The 16095-nt window shown below is 40.9% G+C and overlaps 1 protein-coding gene across 2 annotated transcripts in view; it reads right to left on the reverse strand.

Moving 5' to 3' along the window:
• Positions 1 to 13708, reverse strand: part of LOC145996503 (inactive pancreatic lipase-related protein 1-like) — a 66750-nt gene extending 53042 nt beyond the window's left edge. The window contains exon 1 of one of the 2 annotated variants that reach the window (XM_083133005.1): positions 13566 to 13708. In XM_083133005.1, the coding sequence (XP_082989131.1) occupies positions 13566 to 13632 (67 nt within the window). In that variant the 5' untranslated portion in view covers positions 13633 to 13708. The remainder of the gene's footprint in view (positions 1 to 13565) is intronic. The other variant, XM_083133006.1, reaches the window with a different exon arrangement.
• Between the last annotated feature and the right edge of the window lie 2387 nt (positions 13709 to 16095).

Consider the following 16095-nt stretch of genomic DNA (forward strand, 5'->3'; position numbering starts at 1 on the left):
TTCAGAAACACACTTTCCACTTCGTAAGATACAAGTGGTCTGTATTTTAGGGCAACAAAGTTAGACACAGCAAGTTCCAGATCATCCACATGTTGTTCACTTGCGATAAGAAACTTACACGCGGCGTTGCCAGCTTATTGGATTGTTGAGGTGAGAATGACGTACTTGCCACATTTCATACAATCCAGGGAAAAGGAAAGAAGAAAGATAGAAAAGATAAAGAGAAGAGAAGCTAGGAGAAGAGAAATAAATACAGTATATGTTCGGTGTTGGTTGTGGGTACAAAAATATGCACAACATCAACTTATTTTCATACAAATATGCTTTTAGTTAAAAATCCTTAAATATGCATATGCAATATGCAAAATGCATAACTATCCGAGCCCTAATCATGTATAACAGAACTTTTCATACAAATTTCACCAAATTCCGTGTATTTGAAATATTTTCCTTTCAGTTTAATTTAGACGAAATATGCCAACTAACTAATCTCTAGCTTTCTTAAACTCGAAGGTTTATGGCTGCAGCAACACAAGCCTTCCTTCCATCTGTCCTATCCTAGGCAAGATCAATCCACTCTTTTCCATCCCTACCGATTTCCTTTAGGTCCATCTCAACGTTATCCCTCCATCTTCGTCTTGGCCTTCCTACTGGTCTCTTGCCATCAGGCTTACCAACAAGTGTCCTGTGAACTCCTCTTTCCTCTCCCATTCGTGTCACATGGCCTGCGCACCTAAGTCTTCTTGATTTAATTATTCTAATAATATCTGGACATGAATAAAAATTATGCAGTTCTAAGCTATGTATGTAACCTTCTCCACTCACCTGTCTCCTCATCCCTTTTAGGTCCAAATATTTTTCTAAGGATTTTATTTCAAATACTCTTAATTTATGTTCCTCTTCTAATGTAAGGACAAAGTGTCACGTCCATATAATACTACAGGCAAAATTAGTTTCTTAGATATTAAACGCGAAGATAAAAGTTTATGAAGAGAAAAGAAACACTCATTTCCTTAATTCAGCCTGCTTTTTATTTCCTCTTTAACATCAATTTAATTTGTTAGTATTACTCCTAAGTACTTAAGTTTGGAAACTGGTTCAAACGAGTTCTTTATTTATTTATTTACTTGAAGTTTCAGATACAGTACTGAAAGACATTTTATACTGAAACTGTAGCATCAAGAAAAAAATTAAAATGACAACAAAACAAGACAATACAAGATGGCAGACGAAAAAAAAAGACATTGTTACATGTACATTCTTAGTGATTGTCAGAAACTGCATTCTGACAAGAAAATATCAACATTTACAGGCAGGTTATTATATAAGTGGGGGAGCCTATAGTAAGGAGACCGCTATAGGAGAGAGAGCCTTAGGTAGTGGGTTGTCCGTGCAGGTACTCATAGATTAAATTGGTTGACAAGGAATTCGGTTTTGATTTTGCCATTAATGATTTATGCACAAATTTCATGTCTGCTAGTTCGTGACGTGCGTGTGGTGACTGGATGTTAAAAATAGACATAATATCTGTTTTATGGAGGTGTCTGAGAGAAGGTATTCTATGGCGAGCAATGGCGAGGAAAAAGCTGAGGACAGAATCAAGCCTGGAAAGATTAGTTTTAGAAGCCATAGTCCAAATGGGGGAGCAGTATTCAAGAATGGGAGAAATAAAGGATTTGAAAAATATGCTAATGGCTGATTAGTTTTGGATTTCAGGGAACCTAATACAGAATGCCAAGGAGACGCATGGCTCGTTTAGTGTTATATGTAATGTGCTCATTGAAGTTAGCTTTTCGTCGATGACAACACCAAGATCTTTTTGAGAGGAAACCTTTTTGATGAGACTGTTATCAAGAGTATGAAAAGAGAGCACTTTGTTCCTTTTTAAGGAAATGGTGAGGCAGGAGCATTTTTAAGGATTCAATTCAAGTTTCCACTGGCGACACCACACAAGTAGTTCTGTAAGAGCTTGTTGTAGGATTAGTGAATCGCGTTCAGATGAAATTTCTTTGAAGAGTTTACGGTCATCGGCAAAGACAAGTACATTTATGGTAAAAGAAGACAGTCTTTCGGGCAGATCATCCATGTAAAGAAGGAACAAAAGTGGGCCTAAGACACTCCCCTGGGGGACACCAGACAGGACGTGTAGAAAGCTGGAAGAGGAGCCCGAGAGGATAACACGCTGCTCTTGTGCCCGCAGATAGTCTTTTAGCAAAGATAGAAGTTTGCCATGGATGTGAAATCTGGATTGTAATTTATGAAGAAGGAGATTATGGTTAATTTTATCGAAAGCTTTTGAAATGTCCAAATATATAATGTCAAGCTGGAAATTGTTTGAGATAGACTGAGTAGCATGAGAAAGTAATACCGATAGATTGGTCAAGCAAGAGCTGCCTGGAAGGAAACCATGCTGAGCAGTATTTATAAGGGGAGATGTGAACTTCAGCAACCTGTCTTTAATTATTTTCTCACAGATGATAGACAGAGGTGTCTAGACAGAGGTGACGAAAGAGAGATAGGTCGATAAGATTTTACCGAATGTTTGTCTCCAGATTTATAGATCGGTACTACATTGGCACGCTTGAACAGTTCAGGAAACACACCTGCATAAAAGCACTTGTTTGACACAGAGGGTGAGCCAGGGAGCAGTTTTGCGAAGAAAAATTGTCGGAATTTCATCGGGGCCTAAAGAACAACGCAATGGCAAAGAGGTGAGGAGCGATTTGACTTCTTGAGGGGAGGTTTTAATCGAAGAAAGTGTGTGGAAACTTAACAGACTTAACATGAGGAAGAGGTTCGGAAACTGTCTCTGAGGAAAAATTTTCATGACAAAAAGTGTTAAAAAATTGTGCTCTTTCGTCTCCAACAGCTGTGTCAGAATTATTTGCAATTTCCATAGGCACACGAGCAGACACGTATCCAGGATTTCCTTTCGGAGGGGAGGGGGGGAGCTGAACATCATCTCTTTAAGGGGTATAGATATAACCTCACAATTGTATGTTTAAGGCCTGTGGTGGCGATTGGGTTCCAAAAACGGGGGGGGGGGGGGGCAAGGAAAGTTTACTTTCTCTTGGTAGACAAGGCCTAGGATTAAGAGGCAAAAAAATGTGAAGCAACTATCCCCTAAATCGTTACCACTGTTTACGGCTGCCATTTTAATCAGGACGTGAAATCGGAACGTTTTTTACCACTCGACTCCCCTGTTTCCATGCATTAACATCGTGTGCCAGAATCATCTGTGTGTGTGTGTTTGTCCATTTCTTCCCATCAGGCATCAACACATCTATGGTGTCTGAGTGTTTTTACGGAGCCGTTACACATGCACGGGATGGACACTTCACTCGACAACGCAAGATTCAAAATGTGGGCCTCGAGGTGGACGCAGACAGTTCTCGAATATTTCTCTGAGTCGAGCCTGAACACCACTACTGTGTCTTGTCCTCCCATGTTTGCAGCTCTTATAAAAGCCGAAACCCACTAAATTGTTCATATTCAGGCCTCTGAAAACCCTTCCGTTCCCAACACATCTAATGTTTCGTCTCCCAATATGATCAAATGCTATTCATTTATTTTTAGTGGCGTGCCCAAGGGAGGATTGGTAGGGTCATAACCCCATCTGATCCAGTATTCCTTAAAAGAGGAACGTCAAAGACTGGAAAATATGGACTGACTGAGGACCGACTACCAAAAATAGTATTCGTAACCCGTTTCCCTACTGATAATCCTGGGCACGCCATTCTTTATCTCGGACACATTTTTTAAAATCAACTCACCAGGAGTTCTTATCATTTCGTATTCGAGACTTAGGTAAAATGCGTTCTTCCTGTAGGTTTGGATATTATCCTTTAGGGTGCTTTCGCCTGCCTTCGCATCTAATCTTAACAAAGCCCTAATTTTCCATCCTTGTGACTTGGATCTTCAAGACTTAGGTAAGTAGATTTCAGACCGAAGGAATACGCGATACATGACGTATGGAATGAGCCAATCAACAAAAACGTTTCACACCGTAGCGACACAAAAGGCCCCACAAACCAACGTTCGACTTGTGAAATCGTCAGGCAACACGGTGTGAAATGACCACCGAAGAAAAATGTCTCCTCAACCGTTGGGAATGCCCCTCAGTTTTCTTCTTTCTGCTTTATTTTCTGTGCTTGTTAATAAAACAGGTAACATCTTACAATTTGACATCCACAGAACATGTACTATGTAGCCTATACATTTTAGCGCAAACTCAGTCGAATCAAGGGTGGCTCGGTGGCTCAGTTGGTAGAGCATTGGCATGGTATGCCAGAGGCCTGGTTCGGGTCCTGGTAGAGCCTGCAATTTCCGTTAAAATAACTATGCAACATCTTCTTGCTTTCTCTTCTCGACATTCATAAAATTTTCGGCTGTCCCTTCATGGTAGTTAAGTATTTGTGTGTGTGCGAACCCAGTAGGCTTAAACAAAATTATTTCTTTTATGCCATGAAATTCTCGGACTGCATACAGCTTTGAACCCGAACTAGTAGACTTCATTAGTTTACGATATTCAGTCCTTTTTTTAATTTCGAATCACTAGATCTTACAAAGCAAGCAATGGACACTCACAGATCACTAATCGACTGTATGAATTGCCATACTTTGTAAATTCTGAAGTCTCATTAACCGATTCTGTTGTACAGATCAACCGGTAAATTGAAGCCGCATATTTATATACTCATTATATTCTAGAACGTTCCGCAGATAAAACGATTCGTTAATATTGCCAGTAGTTCGACTCCTTCTCTCTTTAAAGAACGTTCCCTCTCGCGCTTTTCAGAGATTAAAAGTTACAACGAATCGTCCTACTTGTGGCGCTACCTTTGTTGTGCAGTTTCCAAAAAGTTCGCTGCGACAACACAGAAAGCGCGAGAAAAGTTTACGTGCAATATTATCAACAACAGGGTTATATAGAACATTCTCCGTCTTTATAATTATGTATCTCCTTAAATTATCGTCACATTATTCAAGAAGACAAAAAACATAATTTTATGCAGTGTAAACTGAAAAATTTCCTGAAGGGCGGTTCGAGCTCTCTCATCCCCACCTTGGATACATGCTATTAACAATAATAAGGTTATAGAACATTCTCCGTCTTGTCTCTATAATTATTACTCTCAAATTATCGTCATATTATTCAAGCACCAATAACCTAATGTTATCTAACGTAATCTGAAAAATTTTCTGAAGGGGGGCTTGAGCCCCCTGATCCCCATCTTGGATACGTGCTATTAACAATAACAAGGTTATAGAACATTCTCCGTCTTGCCTCGATAATTATTTCTCTCCTTAAATAATTGTCACATTATTCAAGAAGCCAAAAACCTAATTCACCTAGTGTAAACTGAAAAATTTCCTGGGGGAGGGGGCTCGATCCCCTGACTCCCAACTTGGATACGTGCTATTATCAATAATAGGGTTACATAACATTCTCCGTCTTTCCTCTATAATTATTTCTCTCCTTAAATTATCCTCATTTTATTTTATTTCACGCCACAAGATCCAAAAACCTCATTTTATCTACTGTAAACTGAAAACTTTCGGGGGGCTCGAGCCCCCTAAGCCCCCCCTTGGATACGTGCCTGCACACGAGGGTTTTGCTTTTTCGAATTTAATAATGAGTAGGACTTCTTCGGTTCAGCAACACACTCGGCTTATGTTATTTACATATTCAGTATACCTTGTTTTGAGTAAGTTTTTTTTTTAATGTTTCCGAATATCACAAAAAGTTTTGTGGTTACGTTTATTTGGGTGCTGCAACAATTAGATTTTGGTTATTACCTAACACGGTTTCGGCCTGTAAGCATATATTTAGTTTTCTCTTTGCTAACTTCCAAACCTATCTCTTTAGCTGCTTTGTAAAATACTTTAGCATGTGGAAAACCGGAATTCCCGTTTCGCCTAAAATGGCGGTTCGGTCATCAATCATATTATTGTGCTCTGATAAAACATTAGGCGAAGCGGGAATACACGATCGTTCCTAAATAGTATAATTCGCCGATTACTGTAATTTTTTCTTGGATACATGCAAAGGGAAACTTATGTGATTATTTAAGAATCTGGGCCTTGTATAGAAAAGTTAGTGTTTTTCTGTTTAAAAATGAACGCTCTGTTTGTGGCTATTTATATTATACTGAAACACTTTTAATTGGGTTGTGAAATATTGTAAGGAAAATTAGACCGTTTATATATATATATAGAAATGTGAAAAGACAACACCGCCTTCTCACCCCGCGGAGAAGAAATGACCTAAAAATGAAAATCGCACCTTTCGATTGATTTATTGATTAATTTGCTTTTCGTACTGCGCTTTTCTGCCTCTTGTGGCTAATGTCGAAGATGAGAATGAGTGATATCATGAAATTGAAGAATGGATACTTGCCATATCCAGGATTGGACCCCAGGCGGCGTAGAGCGCTGTGCTAACCACTCCACCAAGGAGATGGGCTCACACCATTCAGTTTAACCTAGCAATGTTTATTTTGGAACCAACCTCTGTGACGAGATGGTTAGCGTAACGCGCTAAGTACAGGCTGTAGCTAGAGTGGACCAGGGAGGGTAATGCACACCACACCACCATATTTATTTACCCATGGCAGAATTGCCCACCCTGAAAACAATATCGTCGCCCTCCCACGTTTAGAATCTTCACTATGGCACTGGCTATGTATCCAAGAGTTCTAGGTTCAAATCCTGAATGAGGCATGGATATGAACCCAAAAGGTAGAAAAGCATCATAACTTTGAAATAAAAATGTGAACGAAGTTTCAAGGCCACTCTGTATATATGCGCGACTTTAGGACATACAGGCACTTTGTTTCTCTCAAAGTTCCTCAAGGGGAGCAGAATATGTGTGTGTATCATGCCCGTCGACAATCACCCCTAAGGTTGCAAGGTTCGAATCCCGGCCTGGGCATGAGTGTTCCTTGTGTCACTTCACCAGTTTCATGAAATCATCCCTCATCGTCGCGAGTGGCAGAAAGTGGCGACAAATTACACAAATATAAATACAAATACAGCGTGTCACAAAATGATTATCGGGGTTTCGAGTAGTTGGTATATTGTAACAGACGAAGGTGAATGTTTATATCGTACATGTACGACAAGAATGGCTGTGGAAGTTTGCTACACTGAGCTCTTGTCATTTGTTTCCATGTATTTCAAGATGGCAACTCCCGTGCAGAAGCCCTTTTGTGCCATTGAATTTGCAAGGTGTGGTTCTTTGTTCTTCTTTTTTTTCGATTTGTTGTTTTAAGTCCATTTTATGCACAGTAAGGCTAATCGAGACTGGACCTACATTTTAAAGTGGGATCCGAACCGTGCCTCCACCGGGCATCGAACTCTTTCTTCGGAAACATGAGTGCCGTGCGATAAAAGGTGCTCGCTGACATTGTACATTTATAAGGTACAGTATGTAAACATGTTGTTTACTCCCGTATAAGCTTTGTCCTTGTACCCCACATATAAGGGAAATTACACGACTATGACACCCCGATAATAATTTTGGAACGCCCTGTATATGTGAATGTTATTTTCGGGACAGCCTATATATTGTCCCTTCCAAATTTATTTGAAATCGACCTCATTGACCCTTCTTATGTTGCATGCCCATTAGGGAAGGGGAGCTGTTTCCCCCCACTTTTGCCAGTCCTCTTAATGCCAAGCCTTGCGTACGAGGAGAGGTAAACAAACGGTCCTTGCCCCGCAGTTTTGGCACTCAATCGCTGCCACTGTGCATGTCAAATCGAAATTGTCACAGCCTATTACTTCAGCATCCTTTGTAAGTATTGAGACTACAGCGAACCACGACACATGAACTTACAAATAAGAATAGCTCTTTGTTTGCCGTTGTGCTTGAAAATTTCTCTTTCGACACGTTACCGAGTTTACACTATTGTTAACTTCGCCCACGGATAGTGTATTGATTGAAATGAAATATCGACAATTGCTTTTGTGTTATGTGAACCGTGTGTTCTGCAAGGAGAGAGAGAGACAGAGAGCAAAGCAAATCGTGAAGTTTTCTCCATTTCCAACGGAATTACACAATCTGAAAGAACAATGGTTTTTCACATTCTTGCTGTTCCACTTCGCTGCAGACAAAGAAACAAACATGCTCGTTGCGTTAATGCTTTTTTTACAGAAAGATTGATTTATTTCTTAACCTTTCAACTTCCAATTACAGAAGGTGTATTTTGTATTTTACACGCATGATCTTTGGCACAGGCCCGTAGCCAGGCAGGGGCAAGGGGGGCTCAGCACCCCCTGGCATTGCCTTCAGCCCCCTTGACACATTAGACCATTCGGTAAAACTATTTGTTGTATGATTTGTTTGCAGTGAAAATGCAGACAGCAGCTATTACATGCATTCATCTTCTTTATGAGCCGAAGTCTAGGTAAAAGATTCTCTAGACTTTAGGAAGTTCTCCTTGAAGGGAACTTCTTTAACTGTAGAGTCGAATTACTTTCGGAACATCTGCGCGAGTCTGTCTAGCGAGCCTAGTGGGCGTTTACAACCTGAGCATGGGGCTTAGCGATAGGTTCTGGGTTGAGATGACGTCAGCGGCTCGCTTGGTTAATTGGCTGCTTCGAGAGTTGTGACTCGTTTCTAAGCTTCAAATGCATAACAGCCAAAAATGCTACCTTTGCTGCCCCTACCACATGTGCGTCAAAGGTGAAGAGTTCCCAATTTTTGGGAACGAAGGGGAGTTTGGGAAGGGGGTGCATTTATTGTGTATTTTTTCTTGTATGATATAAATATCTGTATCATCAAAAGTAGTATGGAGTGTGTAGTAAGGGATGATGTCAGTAGCAGCCAATTAACACTTTAAGAGATGTTTTAGAAGATATAGAAAAAAACTATAGTATTGGCATGATATTTCTATACATTTCGAAAATCGACTTGGGTCTACAAAGCCTGATGACCCGTGAGCTCCCCCTGGAGATCAATTCTAGCTACGGGCCTGTTTGTACATAATGTGTAGCGAAAATATGAAGCTTATTTAGGGCCCGGGAATTTATGTCCTATAAAACTGTAAAATATGTATGTAATTATGTCATATAAATTGGAAAATATGTCATGAAAAATTACAAATATGTCAGAAAAATGCAGAAATATTCCAAGTAAAGCCAAAAATATGCACAACAGTACTCTTGAATTTCTCCCATACCCGATAGAGTAGAGTAGGAGCTGTAATGTACCGAATGTTATTTTTACTTTTGACTGATTTTTGTGAAAAGCGAAAAAGGCAAAGAAATGAGAACGAAACTTCTTTACTTCCCGTGCAACAATGAGAGAGAACATTTTGCCTCAATAATGTTTGCATGGCTATCAATTGTCGGCGGGATAAAAACAAAGTGGGGTATTATATTGTTCTGTACTAAGAAAATTCCTCCGTAATTTCCATATCCTGCCATCGACAATATGAACTATCCGTTGTGCTAAAGCTACGAAGAAAAAAATGTGAAATAACCGAGAGAATTACGAAATTATACAGAAATATGTCTTATTACAACAAAATTGAAGAAATATGTTATAAAAACGCGAAATTTTGAAATATGTCAAAATATGCTTTGTCAAGTTTGTCTATTTCGGCTGATTTTCATCAGATATGTAAAGATCTCACCCCAATATTAGATCCGAAGCCAAATGAAAAATGTGTTATAACAGAAAGTCCCGGGCTTGCGAGAAAACGACATATACACCGCCTTGTTAAATAACTTTGGGTGTAAGAGGCGACCATTTTTAAGACACTCAATTTCAATATGCAATGATACAGTGGGCAGTTGCCCGCCAGTTTTCGCCACTTTTGGTTCCGCACTATGCTAAATCTTATCTACGAAGGGAAATGTACTGTCTTTGCTCCCCAGTTTGGCACCTTCCCCACCCGGTTTTGAGACCCAATCGCCGCCACTGGCAATGAAGCCTGTACTCTATGCTTGAACCTCTGGATCACGGGCACGCATAATGGCAGAGATGGGAAGGAAGCGAAAGGGCGGAGCTAAATCAGTACACGTTGCTGCAAAGGCTTGCATACTGACCGCAAGCCCATCTGGCGGCTGATCTACAAAGCCCCATCTGTCCACCAATCGTCTTCGGGGGGTGTGGCTCGATGGGTAACATCGCTCTCCCGTTACAATGTTGCCAAGCGTACTTCTGTTTTTATCAGTTAGTAATAAGGTGTGTTCTATACAGCGTAGATTGATACAATTGTAGGAATTGTATCATCTGCAAATATGCTGCATAAAGATCCAAACTGCCGGAGTACTGGGTGAGGTGAGTGTATAGTGTTTGGGTGTTTTGTGTACTATTGTACAACTTTTATCCAGTAGTACTGATCAACTCTCTCACTCTCTCACGTTTTACAGTACGTTTGGCAACATGCGATGTATCCGACACTCTTTGTTTCGTCCCGCCAAACGTTCGGGTACCTTGTGACACGAAAATGTCCGATGTTAGTCGAAGAGAATTCAACTGATAGCTAATTCGTTGTTTCCCAGCCGCCAGCTGGACATGCGAGCAGTATAACTCCAGTCGCTTTCCCCCATCCCGGAATCCCGCTCCCTCGCACGCGTTCACTGGTCGAGCCGTCTCGCGTCACTACTTGCGCAGAGACTTTCTTTCGTTCGATCGCTCCAAAGATTCCCGGGACAGGGTAAAGCTTGCTTGCCATAGACGATTCCTTGGCATTTTTCACTTTCAGGGAAGATAAATAGTTGGAAAAAGAATTACCAAGTGTAGCTCTTCCCACATGTTACACTTTTTTCTCTCTTTCGATTTTTTGCTTAGATTTTTATTATTGAACGTGGCTTTTCTGCCACTTTTGGCAAGTAGCGATGATGGGAGAGATGATGTGATTAAATTGATGAAGGAGCAGTTACGAACATGCCCAAACCGGGATTCGAACTCAGGACCCTGCCGTCGTAGCGCGCTGTTCTAACCATTCCGCCATGGTTCTTGGCTACAAATTTTGAAATTAACAAATCAAGTGTCGTAATGATAACGTTACCATGTACGTCCGCAGGATTTTTCCCAGGGGGGCAAGAAAGGCACATTTTCCCCAATAATAGTGATGTTCCCTCAAAAAACATTGCTTAAATTTGAATTTATCATATTCATGCAATAATTAACACATATTATTGTGGCTGGAATGAAATTATATGTGAAAAATATATACCAGGGGCCTCCCCTTGCCCCCTCCCTTCCGGACGCCCATGAACGTTACTCCTATTGCAAAATGTATATCTGTTATGTAGTAGTATACTTTCGTTTAAAAGTATCTAGTTAACAGCTAAAATTTCTCAAAAAACGTACCGTTACTTGTCACCTTCGAAACAATGGACAGTCTCATATCCCGCCTTGTTTCCTCTCCTACGCCGACGTCCGCGGCGTAGTGGTTAGCACATCGCGCTACGACACCAGGGGTCTCGGCCAGTGATGTGCCGTACATTATAAGTTTACGTCTACATGCGTTGTCTACACGTAATCTACGCGTAGATTACATTGGGTTGTAGTTTACATAGACTACGTAGACAATCTAAAGTGCATTAAAATTAATTTTCAAGGGTTTCATGAAAGGAAAGTGACATTTTCAATTATATTCTTCTCTCTACTATGGAAGAAGATAAATAGTATGCAAAAAATACAACAGATGGCAGTCGTGACACAAAATTAGTCTTTTCCCCATAAAACACTAGAATATTTCCTATGTTAGTTTTTTTCCTAGGTGAGAAATTGTTCGAATTTGAAAGGGAGCGTATGAAAAGTTCTCCTTACACATCAGCAACTGATACGCAGTAGAATTTTCTTTTAATTCCATAGCGCCCTTTGCTATCACCTTTCGCCATGTTGTTTACATAGATTACCTAATCTACGTGTATAAAATAGTCTACGTGTAGAATGTAGACTATTGTTGTTTACGCGTAGACGTACATCACTGGTCTCGGCAGACCCGTAGCCAGGATCTTATTTGAAGGGGGGGGGTCATCCCTTATGAGCACAGGCGTCGCCAGAAATATTTGTTGAGGTGGGCAGGCCACTGATAAAACTTGATTAGTAGAAATAATAATGACAATAATAATTATTACCACGGTTATATTTGTCATTTTACAATGATAACTATTATAAGCTATTAAAAATAAACAAATTTTAATTCAAAATTTATTGTTATTATTATAATTATTATTGTTATGTAAATGAAGATACTTTGCTGCTCCATCCACCGCATGAGTGAATTTCCAACACTGTTGTCTATTATTATTCTTACATTTTGTGCAGTTAGTGTCCTGAAATTCATAGTTATTGTATTTTGTTATTGACTTTTATACATTCCGTTAAAAAAAAGGCTTTGAAAGTTAGGACCAAATTTTACTCATAAATTTTATATTGTGTGACCTCTCACAAAGAAAACTATACATTTTGAGCACTGTGGATCCATTTATTCTTTGAATTGAATGTTAGGAAATAAAACTATAACCTGGCTCCTCTGTTATACACTAAACTTTTTTCGATCCAATGTTTATTCCTGCTAAAGAAGTAAAATTAATTACCACTATATACTATTGACATTAAATATTTGTAGGATTTCGGGGGGGGAGCTTCAGCCCCCTTAGCTCTCCCCCTGGCTACGTGCCTGGGTCTCAGGTTCGAATCCCGGCCTGGGCATGGATGTATGCGAGTGTGCATTCATCAATTTCATCATCCTCTTCGTAGCGATTAGGTGAAAGTGGGAGAAAAAGCGACGCTAAATAGCGAAAATCAGACCAAACCAATCGTCTCGTCCGTACTAGGTTGATTGATTGATTTGGTGTATTTTACTTCGCATTTCTGCCACTCTTTGGATAATCGTGAAGATGAGGATGGGCGATGATATGATGAGATTGATTAAGGGACACACAAGGACAGAGGCGCAACCACGAATTTTTGTCTAGGGGGGCAAGTACCAGGATAAACGTACCAATAATAAAAATAATATTTTTAATAAAAATAATGCTAATAATAATAATGTTACTAATTATGTTATTATAACATTATTATTATTATTATTGATTTACTTTATTTTACTTCGCTTCTTGTGCCACTTTTGGCTAATTTGCGAAGATGGGGATGAGTGATGATTGCATGACGCAATGATGAACGGATAATTGCAAACATCCATGCCCAGGCCTGGATTCGAACACAGGATCAACATTATTATTACTACAGTATTAGTAGTAGTAGTATCAAAGACGTTATTATCCTCGTAAATTACGCAAAAAGGTGGTAGAAGTTTGTGTTAAAGCATTTGTGGTCGAACAAACGATTTGAATTATTTTTTAACACGTTCAATTTCACATTAATAACGGAAAACAAGCACATAAACTATTTTTGAAAGACAAAAAATGCCCCCCCCCCCCTTTTGCTTGCGCCACTTCACAAGGAACACCCATCCCATGCCCAGGCCGGGATTCGAACCCGAGACCTCTAGGGTCGTAGCGTTAGCCACGGAGGCCTGCTCTACGTACTAGGATTGCTACAGAAAACTACAGGAAAATAAGCAATGGACACTTACGAAGGTATGACGACGTGACGAGCCAGGAGCTCAACGCTACTATAAGTATCTGCCAGCAGATATCCATCCTCCTAGCTGATTTGCTATCGCCAAAGCAGATGAAACAAAAGACGATCGCTGCGCGAGAGAGACAGGCCCTTTACCGTTGCGTTTCACGAAGCTCTCTGCCAATCCCAGCTCGGCGGAACGCTTTATCAACACCACTCTCATTAGAAGACTGAACATGGATTCGCGTCCAATTGGTTCCGTCATGCATTGCGAGTTCTCTTGGTCAGCGAAGCAGCTCATACGATGATTTATATAGGGTGTCTCCGTACAATATCGACAGGCTTTCACAGCGTGTAAAGAACAAGACCAACAACCTTTCTAAAGCCCCTATCACACATAACTGGATTTCTAGTAGGAATGCCCTAGTTGGCGCTGAACTAACTTTCTAGGTAGCAATCATGGCCCCTGGCTGACTGATTGACTGGTTTGGAGGAAAGGACATGTTCTAATTGCTACTTGCTTTCCTCGACTGGATTCTGTGGAACAGCCAATCAGAGCAAAGTTTCGCCATGTGAAGATAATATGTGAGTGTGCAAAGGAGCGTTTTTGTCTGTGGTTTCCGAGTGTTACTCCAACAATGTATAACGTATACAGCATGAAAGGCGCGTTGAGTTACACCATCTATGCTGAGTGCACGGTGTTTACAATTGAAACAACTAAAATATTCTTCCATACGTGTACAGTAAACGTTGTAAAATATGTATTTAAGCAGCGCCATTGTTTTGTACCTAATAACGTTTTACACGAAACGTTTTTCCTCTCGGTTGAATAGTTATCGGCTTTTAAAAATGTGAAGTGATACATTGTTTACATCTCACGCGGCCGCCATTAGAACTTCCCTCGTATGGGAACAAAAGGCTATCGACAAGTACGTTGATAAGTATCGTGTGAGGCGAGAACTAGCAAATGGGTAGCCAGTCCAGCGCCAACTAGGGCATACTTACTGGATTCTAGTTCCGTGTGATGCGGGCTTAAGTAATGTTGGTCTCTTCGGGACCTCATACCAGGGTTGTTAAAGGTCCAGGAATTTTAAATAAATTCGATTCCGGTCCAGGAGAGAAAATGAGCAAGCGTAAACGGGTTCTGGACCGTAAAGAACCTTTTTATCTATAAAGGGTTTGAATTCGGTCCAGGAACCTTTTTTCCAGATCAATTTAAATACGATCATGGAAACTTTTTCTGGATGAATTTAAATACGGTCCAGGAACCTTTTTTCAATGAAACATACGCAACTTGGACCGAATTTAAATTGTGCGAGAGAGAAAAAAAAGATTCTGGTCCTTCAGCGGAACCCAATTGAACCCATTAGAATTTATGGATTTTTGAACCTTTAACAACTCTGGTACAAATTGTTATTTGTAAACTTCTTGTTTTAAGTCCACTTTTTGCACAGATAGACTAATTGGGATTGGACCTACAGTGTAAAGTGGGAGTTTAACCTCTCTAGCCTCCACTGAGTTTCAACAGTACAGTATTCACAGTAGGTATGACAAAAAGAATGAGATCTGGTTTGGAAATATCAGGATCCAATGAAATTCGGATCCGGAACCTAAAATCGAGTACCTGGATCCGGAAAGAGAATCGAGTGCATAGATTCGGAACAGGGAGTCGGATACCTGTATCTAGAACAGTAAATCGGCTGCTTGGATCCAGAACAAAGAACAGCACCCGCATTTGGAGCATGGGATCGGGTACCAGAATTCGGAACACAGATAACGGTATCCGGATCAGGAACATAGAACCTGTTACTCGGATCCGTAACAGAGAATCGGGTATCCGGGTCAGGAACGGAGAATCGGGTATCCGGATCAGGAACATAGAATCGGGTATTGGGATCAGGAACGGAGAATCGGGTATCGGGATCAGGAATGGAGAATCGGGTATCCGGATCCGTAACGGAGAATCAATCGGGTACCGGGATCAGGAACGGAGAATCGGGTATCCGGGTCAGGATCGGAGAATCGGGTATCCGGGTCAGGAACGGTGAATCGGGTATCCTGGTCAGGAACGGACATTCGGGTATCCGGGTCAGAAACGGAGAATCGGGTATCGGTTCAGGAATGGAGAATCGGGTATCGGTTCAGGAATGGAGAATCGGGTATCCTGGTCAGGAACGGAGAATCGGGTATGCGGGTCAGAAACCGAGAATCGCGTATCCGGGTCAGGAACGGAGAATTGGGTATGCGGGTCAGAAACGGATTATCGGGGATTCTGGTCAGGAACGGACATTCGGGTATCCGGCTCAGGAACGGAGAATCGGATATCCGGGTCAGAAACGGACATTCGGGTATCCGGGTCAGAAACGGAGAATCGGGTATCGGTTCAGGAATGAAGAATCGGGTATCCTGGTCAGGAACGGAGAATCGGGTATCCAGATCAGGAACGGACAATCTGGTATCCAGATCAGGAACGGAGAATTGGGTATCCGGATCAGGAACGGAGAATCAGGTATCGGTTTCGGAATGGAGAATTGGGTACCCGG

This window comes from Lepisma saccharinum, chromosome 12 (assembly GCF_977018435.1).
Source record: "Lepisma saccharinum chromosome 12, izLepSacc3.1, whole genome shotgun sequence".
In the NCBI taxonomy this organism is placed as follows: domain Eukaryota; kingdom Metazoa; phylum Arthropoda; class Insecta; order Zygentoma; family Lepismatidae; genus Lepisma; species Lepisma saccharinum.